The 10,133-nt window shown below is 40.9% G+C and overlaps 1 protein-coding gene across 1 annotated transcript; it reads right to left on the reverse strand.

Annotated features, from left to right (window-relative positions):
• Positions 1-822: 822 nt before the first annotated feature.
• On the reverse strand, positions 823-4,111 carry LOC118227075 (secreted frizzled-related protein 2-like). Its single transcript, XM_035417191.1, has 3 exons — positions 3,495-4,111; positions 2,552-2,632; positions 823-2,191 (listed from the first exon to the last, which is right to left on the reverse strand). Exons 1-3 carry the CDS (start codon positions 3,991-3,993, stop codon positions 1,887-1,889), a joined length of 885 nt encoding a protein of 294 aa, XP_035273082.1. The 5' UTR covers positions 3,994-4,111; the 3' UTR covers positions 823-1,886.
• Between the last annotated feature and the right edge of the window lie 6,022 nt (positions 4,112-10,133).

Raw genomic sequence — 10,133 nt, forward strand, 5'->3', positions numbered from 1 at the left:
TACTGCGATCACACAATAATGAGTGGCTGCAATATATTCTTTCCTTCAGACATAAACCAAACTGTAACCCTATTGTGCCCAGTGGCCTTTCTGTACCTAGGTGATATTACAATTGTGTTCCTGAGCCTAACTGATGTTCTGTACTCATGTGACTAGATGAGTGTCTAGCATCTTGTACGTTAAATCCAACTCAATAATTACTGTCTCTGACAACATATTTTCTGATATTTTGGCCACTGGGGGCTAAAGGCTATTCAGTATATAAGATAGGCAAAATTGATTCATTATGGTATTTGCAATGTAGCTGTCCACTTTAGTGGCCTCTACATAACATCACATAGCAAAGTGGTTAAATGCTCAGGGCTACAGATAAATGCCCATTACCTCCCCCCCCCCCCCCAAAAAAAAGCCTATGTGTATGGTGCAAATGAATGCCCAAACTGGGTGTAAATTTGAAACAAAATACGAACAAAACAAAAAAAAAAACACCCGCTTGCCACAGTCCGACTTAGGTATTTCCTCAAGAGGGCGCTGCACATTGGGGGAAAAAATACTCATTCATTTTGCACCTGTCCTTCCACTCGTGTCCTTGAATTAAATAAGTGCCGCTATACATTTTTTATTAGGACCCCGTTTATTGAATGATACACACCCATGTTTCTGTATTAACTGTGTGAATATTTGCTTCTTCATTTTTTTTCTAAAAATATAAATCATAGAAAACATACTAATATGTTAGAATTGTGCAATTACATAATTTTCATAAATTTTTCATGTTAGTTGTCTGGTGGTTCCAGCACAAAGTCATACAATACAAAGGAGTCTATTTTGTGTAGTTTAATGTTTAAGCAAATTACATATATGCGTAATAAGTCGAAATCTCTTGGTTAGTATCGCAGAAGGCCACGTCAGGCTAATTGCACATAGAAATAACAGTTACAACACTGTTTGAGTGCAGGATGGAAAAGCGTGTGTAAGAAACATAGGAACCAAACAGGTTGTTCATTCAAAAATAAACTGAACTTTTTACACTTTAATGCGTTACAATAATCAGTATCCCTCTATGTACATACATCTTTATACAATGTTTATATATGCAAATGCTACTTAACTCTTAAGTGGTATTTTACAACATTCAAGATAAAATTTTTGGTAAAGAGCCATTTTTAAAATGCACAATCAGCCGGGAAGAAAACATAGCGGCACTCAGTGGTTAAATCTACATGTACCTAGTGTATTGTCTATGAATGTTTCTCATTTATAAGGACAATGCACAAGTAGGCTATTTAACGACTACGACTCCAAACACATTTTCATCACCGGAATACACCAGTGCTATTCAAACTAACTTGAAGCCCTATGTTATAAAAAACGCGTTTTTAAAAACAGAATAAAAGTAAAATAAGATTTTAAAAAACAGTGCAGTACATGTGCTGAAAAACAAAAAGAAGCGCAAAATATTATCAACACAGAAATGTCGATGTAAAAAGCACATGCATTCACATCCGTGTTACATAATAGCTAGATTCAGTCAATGTAGGCCAGGATTTAAAAACATTTTAGGTATTATTAAAAACATGCTTTGAACAGATTCCCAAGCATACGAAAGCTAAATTAAAAGATGCATATGTTGAGAATATAGCCAGCTAATTCTCACGTTTTTTATTCAGATTTTTTAGCTCAAAATAATGCTCTATTATTGAAAATAGCATGCCACTCCATCGGCAAAGGTAAGTCTTATAGGTTGTTAAATGCGGAGTTCATTGTCAGTATGCATTATTTACGCGTAAACGGTTAGTGGTCCGTGGCGAAACTGTGTCGCGAAACCCACCGACAGCTCTAAAGGTGCTGAACGCCCTTGACAGTGCAGTGTGAACGGGGCATGATCAGCACTGAAGTTTTCGGATGCTGCGGGAGATTCTCTTGAACTCGCGCTGGCCGCGCTGCCACCGCTTTAGGGAGGTGATGACCAGGTTCCCGTCTACCTTCTGTCCCATCACTAGATAGGCGGCGTTAATGTCATTGATCTCGTCGCATGTGCACTGCAGGCCATTTTTCAGCCACAGAACAGTCTTTCTAAGATCCCGCTCAGTTACCCCGTTCAGTTTGTAGATGGTCTTGCTTTTTGTTTCAGGTACGATTTTGGTGTCTCCATTCATGTACGCGATTTCCTTCACTTTGATCTTGAGTGCTGTGAAGCAGAAAACCACATAGAGCCATGCAATGGCATTGATTTAAGAACCTGGTACATAAGTCGCCCACAAATAGCTTACCTAAAAGGGAAGGCTACTGAACTTAATGGTCGTGGGAAAAGGGAAAACATCGACACCAAAAATACCGAAATACCTCCCCATGTGGAAACTGTCCCCAGTATATTAGCACATATAGTTCTTACTGTGGGCTATTTATAAAGTTTATACCTCTGTAGTGCATTGTTAAGCGGAACACATTAATAAAGTAAATTGCACTGGGAAATACGTCAAATGGGCATAGAACAATTGTGTTCTTCAAACAGTTATAACTGACAAAAAATAGATAAATGGTAACTTACCAAAATCATTCTTACAAAGGCTGTCAACAATTTCGTTCTCGTTTTCTTCCTTTTCTTTGCAAGGATCACACACCTTTGGAACTGAAGCAGACGTAAATACGCAAATATGTTATGAATAAACTATATTCATGGATCATGGTTGAATGAATGAAGGGAGACATATTAGGCTATTTACTAAATCTTAAGACAACAGGCCTGCATAAACCCAGTTTGACTAATTCGCAATTATGTTGGAACTTCTGCTGAAGAGCAACATGGCGTATGTACCATATGCCCCGAATAAAGTTTGTTTCATTACCATTGGCAGCGCTGTTTTTTTAACATGAAATGCGTATGTTATCCATACTATAAACACATTTTAAATAGCCCAAATAATATAGGCTATATATCACAAGGAACCCCCCAAAAGCCTTTGCATCGATAGCTCTTGTCAAACAACGGAGAAAGGCAGAGCTTTAACCAATCAATTTTGTGAAGCTTGCCATTTTATGTTAATAAACGCAATCCAAATGTGTGAAATTCTAAAATGCACACAAGTCATCACATAGATCAACCTTCAGTTACGGTAAAGAGGAATATACCGTATGTTCGATATTTCCCAGCGACTGAACATGAAATCTCCCAATTGCTAGAGTAGCGACCGGGTGCACTAGTGACACTCACGCATTTAAGACCCTGCAATAGGCTATCACGGGAGATTCTCCATATAGCAAAATATCCTGTGTTAGATTTAATCTAGGTAGAGACAGCCACATATCAAGGTTTGGACTCCTACTGCTACAGTTTAATTAACAACGAATATTTTAATTTTACTGCAAAAACCATACCATAGATCCAAATGTATTTATATTTTGTCCAATAGCATTGTTACGGGACAAATGAAATGTGATGATGCGAGATTTGTGCATTTCCACGTTCCATAGTTCCTGACAGGCTACTTTACCTTCCTTGGTGGCGGGCACCAAATTATCAATGCCGACGGGAGGTATACACAGATCATTATCTGGTGGAAAGCGGTCACATTGCAACATATCCGGCCATGGGAAGCCAAAAGCGGACATCACGGGAGCGCAGCCTTCTTTCACGCTCTCGCAGAGGGACCGGCACGGCTGAATAGGTTCGTCCAAATCGTCCAAACACACCGGAGCAAAGAGTGAGCATAAGAACTTCCTCGTGTCCGGATGACACTGTTTCTGGACCAGAGGAATCCACGATGATGCTTGCTGTAGAACCTCATTCATCGTCTCGTGCCCAAGAAGGTTTGGAAGTCTCATCTCCGTATATTCTATATCGTGACATAGTAGAAGGGTCTCAGGAATGGGTTTGCAGTTTCTCTTCTTGTAAAATGTTTCTGACTGGCCGAAATTGTATATTCCATGAATCGATGCCATGCAAACAGGTAATGCAACCGCCCATATCACCACGCATCTGAAGTGGTTCATTGCGAGAAGCCAGTGGATTAAAAATATTTTTTAAAAGTTATTTAATAATTGTAGCTACCTACGTTCTGCAGCTACATCTAGATTTTGTGTCTCGTTTTTCTTTCCAAGGCGCTGCTGAAGAAGCAGAGGTTTGGGGAGGGTTTTTAATATTACTAAAGAGGGGGTGGAGCTACAGTTTAGAAGCAAGTTTCGATTGGTCTTCTTTGAGTCACTTTGGGTATCAGGTACATCTGCAATACAAAATTACATTTGGGGCGCAACAAAGACTTACTGAACTTTCTCCACTATAGAGCGTTGTGAAAAGCCATGCAATGTACACATGGATGTAATTTAATTCACCGTCTTACTTTAAAAAAAGACTGGGAAGTAAATAAACAGTAAATTATTAATATTACCAGTGGGCATTGAAAGCATGTAACTCTGAAAAGGGCATAACAGCTGTTTTCTGCCAAAGCATAAATGGCAGGTAAATATCTTACACACTTGTAAATACTAGATTTGTTTAACCGGCCTTATTTAAAGTGGCTCACATTTTGGGATAGATTTTCACTGTCGAATAGCAAGTTCAAAAGGAACAAGTTTAACTGTCTTTCATAGGATTTAAATCCCCAACTTTGCTCATTCGTTATTCACTCTATTACTAGTGTGTGTGCTTGTGCGGAGGGTAACCGTGGGCTCTGTTCAGCCCAGAGAAGGACCTTTAGATATTCTCTGCTCTTTGGCAACTTGTTCTGATCTGATGACTTGCTCTGTTGATCAATAAAGAAGTATGAGTATTATCCCAGATTTGCCTGGTCTCTCTATGGAGTCAGTCACTACACTGGTGTCAGAAGTGGGTCTTCACATCAGTGAAGAACTCACAAGACTTCAGGAAAGATGACCAGACATTATGAGGTGACTGCTCTCACTGACATGGGCTCCTCCACCACTTATGATTCAGATGGGACTGTTAGCACACACAGTGACTGGGCAGACAGCATGCATGGTCACTGTTGGCTACCCTTACGTCTAGGTTTGGTCACTATCAAGCAGGAGTTCTGTCAAGCAGACATTGCCAACTCCTACATCCTGGGCCTAGATGCCCTAATTAATGCTGGGGTGACCATCAACACAGCTAAGCATCTCACCCTCCTAAAGGGCTGGTGCCTGCCCCAACCTGCCCAAACTTGCCCCCAGTAGCCACGTCAATGCAACCCATCGCACCAGCACAAGAGGCAACTCCAAGGAGGTGCAGGCTGTGGTGGAAGACCTTGTGCAGTGCAGCAATGAGGGACACAGTCTGGGGGAGTGCAACCAGCTATGCACTCTGTTGGCTGAGTTCTGCTATCTGTCAGCAGGTAGGGACAGAAAGTGCACACAAACCCAATTCACCCAGCACAAAATCAGTTCAGGCACATCAGGCAGTGCCCTTGATGGCTTCCCCTGACACAGCAAGCAGATGGGGCAAAGATTCAGGAGATGGCAGCAGCCAGGGTTATCTGCCCCCCTGAGATCCCTGGGGCTCCCTATCATCGATTTTGCAGATGACAGACAGTTCCCAGAGGTTTTGCATGGATTACTGGTGGCTGAATGTGGTCACTAAAAAAGACTCCTTCTCTCTCGCCTGCATGGATGACTGCTTGCACCAGTCTGCACCGTGGTGGGGGGGCGGGGGGGGGGGGGGGGGGGGGGGTCATTGTCAATGTCTCCAGTGGCCTGTTCCTGACTCTGCGCCTGCTCCAGAACCTGTGCCGAGGTCTGACCTGAGCCTTGTTCCTGTGCCTGAGCCAGCCCCTGCTTCACTGCTCTTGCCTCCTGCTGAGGACCCCAGTGTGCAACTTCCCCACCGAGGCAAGCGCCTATGTGGTGAGTCGTCTTGGCTTGCGGACTTTGAAAAAGTGAGGGCCGCTTTCGGTAACTAATGCCACAAGGTCATTCAAGTTCTTCAGAGGGGGGGAATAGTGTAGGGGTGGCTAGCTAAAAGAGTTCGCTTGCTAACCACTGAAAGGCTATGTGTTCTGTAAGATGTCGTTTAACTACTATTGTGCGGTCACTGTAATATCACCCATAATGTGTGTGTTTGTGTGGGGTAACTGTGAGCCCTTGTTCATCCCAGTGAATGATTTTTGGCCATTCTCTGCTGTTTGGTAGCTTGTTCTGGTCTGATGACTTGCTACGTTGCTCCATAAAGAAGCATGAGTGTTATTCCAGACCCGCTTTGTCTATCTATGGAGTCAATCACTACACCTTTTTTCCTTCAAAGTTGAAATCACACTTCATAGAGAGAGAATGGCAACATATCCTCAAAATGAATTTCCCAGGGTACCCCTGAGTCAGGGTAGAGAGGTTCCAAGTCTGGATTTGTGCTTTTTTGGGAAAAGATAGCACTCTGGATGTTTTCCCACCCCGGAGGACATTTTTCTTAATGAGCATAGAATGCACTAAAATTAGTGCAGTTCACACAGAATGTTTGTGTTTCACAAATGAATGCAAGCTGGGAAAGTTTTTGTTGGAACAATATGGATTTTCATTTTATCAGTTTATTAGACTAACAAACCATTTGTTGATTTATATCTGATTTAAAAATATTACAAGTTATAAATTCCAACCATATTCTATCTGTCAGTTATTTACCAGAGATGTCCTATTATGTTTTCATATGGGAACCTTATGCTTTGAAATGAAACATAGGAGTGGTTACAGTATAATTTTACACATAATCTCAAACAGTTGTTAAAACTATATCCTGATGTGAATTGTTCTGTGAAAAGTCTGAAATGGCTCACCTCTCTGTGGAGAAATAGAGAGAGAGAGAGAGAGAGAGTTGCTAATGTATCAAATAATTCCCATTTGTAGCCATGCTTTAGCAATATGGTATATTATTAGGTCATACCAATAAAGGACACAGAGGTTTGAGAGCACAGAGGTTATATTCATTTTATAGGGCAACATTGTGCCAGCTAAAATATCCCCCAGAATGAAACACTACTACATCATTCTGCTTTCCATTTAATACTTTCCTTGCTGTGCTTCTAATTTAAAACAGAGAACTATAAACCTGTACCAGGGTATCATTTAACATAAAGGAACAGGCATGCTATCATAAATCTTTAACTTGTTAAGCCAATGCATTGTTTAATTTTTAAAAAGGAATATATTACATGGCAATGACAGAATATGTGTTATCAGGACTCCTAATGAAATTTAAAATATCTCCAAATCATCTGTGCGTGAAATCCAACAATCACAGATTTGTGTGTTGAGAACGTTGAGAATTTTACTCGGTTTCATGAAGTTGTAGTTCCCTTCCAGCAGAGTCCATCCAAGACAAACGAGCAAAGAGTGAAACAGCATCCCGCTGATCTGTATAAAAGTAATACAATACAAATTCGATCCTTAGGGCCGATGAAGCTGTCTTGTAGGAAAATGGGAAAGTTCGTGTTGCATCCCCAGGTGTGCTGTGCAATTTTGTGTTCTCTTTTTCTATTGACATGAATCAAATTTGCAACAGCGCAATATCAACCCCGCCCCCCCCCCCCCCCCCAACCAATTAGAATAAAGAGATGTTAAAAATGATCTGCATCATTTTAGAACCAAAATTAATTTTAGAGCATGTGCATTAGACTTCACATTAACCACCTCTTCATTGAGATGCCAAATTTTAGTACGGAGGAGGGGTGGGAATGAAAGGGTTTGGTGATCCAAAAACAATCCTGAAATATCAGTTTATCTTTTTCCACAGTAAAACAAGACCGAACTAATGTAAGCCACTGGGAGCACTTGGCACTTGTGCAGTGAATAAACCTTAATTTACTACAAATTAATAGCTTAGCAACAGCCCATTCCAGTAAATTAGGTATTTTATTGTTTGGTCCTGACGATAAATGACTTTCATGTTCCGTTTGGAACGAGTCATCACAGCGTTCTTTGGCAGATTAGCAAAGCTTGGCTCGGTGCTGTAATTTCATCTGACTTCAGACTTCATTTTTTGGAATGAAATGGAGTTATTTGTTTCCACCATTAACCCTGTCAGACTGATGACAGACTGATAATGTCTTTAAATAAAGTTGTTCCTCTGGATTGAAAGTGCGTTATCATGCCTGTCTTCGCCCAACAATCAAAATGAATGAATACAATCCAAATCACTAAAAAAAGAAAAAGAAAAAAAGGGCACTGCTTATAATGTGGTGTGCAGGTCACAATGGAGAATGCATACATCATTCTATGGTCATCAAAATCTTGGTGATCAATCGCTGGTGTCATTTAGCTTTGTACGTCTGAAATACTGAAATAATGATGTCCACAATGCACAGTGATGACAAAGACACCACTGAGACAGGTATGTTTTCTGGACAGTATCAAGGAAGGTTTTTGGTTTTGAAAATGACAGTTAATCAGTAAATGTGCTGTTATGAATCACTATGGGAGGATGATGATTCCCACACACAGATGCACAGGCATTCTTTCTCTCCCAGGTCACACCAACCCACAGGATTAATCTTCTTTTAGTCATTAATGCTCAGTAACAAGGATGGGAATTGAGCATTATGACAACTTTCCCTTTTTCTTAGATGATTTCCCTGTTTGTTTCACCTCATTTTGCTGTGTAGCTCATTCATTTTTAAACATCTGAAACTAAGACAATTAGCAGTCTGTCTTGGGTCTTAAGTCAGTGGAACTGACAGTCACATTATCTCATGAAACTTCTCTGCCTGACAGGGTCTGAGAAGATGACTTGGAGGTTAGAGGCTATCAAGAACTTGTTAACCCTGAGGTGCTCCCAGGACTGTCTTGCTCTACACCAGTAAAGCCTAGCAACTACTTCCACAATGAGCAGGGCTACCGTAGATCCAATCATTGCCTTGCAGGAACCAGTCAATGGATTTGGATGTCCATATCAAAACAATATGATCAGTTCCAATATCATATTTTGCAAGTGTTGATAATTTTACCAACTTTGGATTGCACAAACCTTCTCACCCCCACAAGTAATTTGGTAATACAATGTTTCATTCCCCATGAGGGTTCCACTGGAGTCCACAAAGTTGGCCACACAGGGTGGGGCCCTCAGTAAAGGTAACCTGGACTGGTGGACTTTATAAGCATGTCCACAACCAGCCCCACAGTGACTGCATACTTTGCTTTTAGGGATAATTATGTTTATGTTTTTCAGTTCTCTGGGCTATATACCAAATGTTTCAAATTACCAAAGGTTTACGCAATCTGATTAAATGGGTTATACATCTCATTAATCATCACACAATACAGATCACCGTGACGACAACTCTCCTAGGAAGGTTAGCATCTCCTCACCGAGAGTGCACCACGTCCCCACCTGCAGCTTCCACAGCAAACAGATGAGATGTGTGGTGAGAATTAACCAGCAGCTGGGTAATCAAAACTATCAAGTGTGCCAGACATAGGTGTTGGTAAACCTGTAGATATTTTCCCCTTATGATCTTGAAACCACAGAAGTTCCTCTGGTTTTGGGGGCAAGATAAATTGTGGTTGAAAAGGCACTTTATTTGATCTAATCTCATTAAGTGGTAATTAGCCAAAGGATGTTAATGTCATGTCATTACAGCTGTGCTGCTCACTGTGTTATCTCTACATCTCTGCATACTGCTGCCAATGTGGTATGCAGTGTCAGTGTCTGAATCCATATTTGATAAGGAGAAATGTCTTAGGATGTAGAAATGTGATTCTGCGGACCAACAAAAAACTATGCAGCTGATTAGAGTAGGGAAAAAATGTAATATCTCTTTACAGAAAGCTGCACAAACGGTAGGTAGTCTCTAACCATGAAATGTGCACAGTGGGTTTTCATTAGGGCTGTGCATGAACATAAAACGCAGCTTGTCTTCCTTGTGTAGGTCAGTAAACTTTCCATTCTTCCCCGTCCTTTTTTTAATTGAGAATTTTCTGGTTGAACTGCTGTCAGAACCAATTAGGAAATGCATGTTTTCCTGAGTTTGGGAGAAATGCGAAATCCACAGGGTGGCTTTTTGTTGGGCAGCAATGAAGTCTGGCTCAGTGTGAAGGACCGTCCTTGTTGGCACTGGGCTAAAATCAGCTATCCACCTTAATGTGCTGTACATCAAAGTATGGAGGCTTTTTAACCCTCTTTGTATGGAAGGAAAAGGGAGGCCTGCTTCTGGTTT

This window comes from Anguilla anguilla, chromosome 5 (assembly GCF_013347855.1).
Source record: "Anguilla anguilla isolate fAngAng1 chromosome 5, fAngAng1.pri, whole genome shotgun sequence".
NCBI classification, from domain to species: Eukaryota; Metazoa; Chordata; class Actinopteri; order Anguilliformes; family Anguillidae; genus Anguilla; species Anguilla anguilla.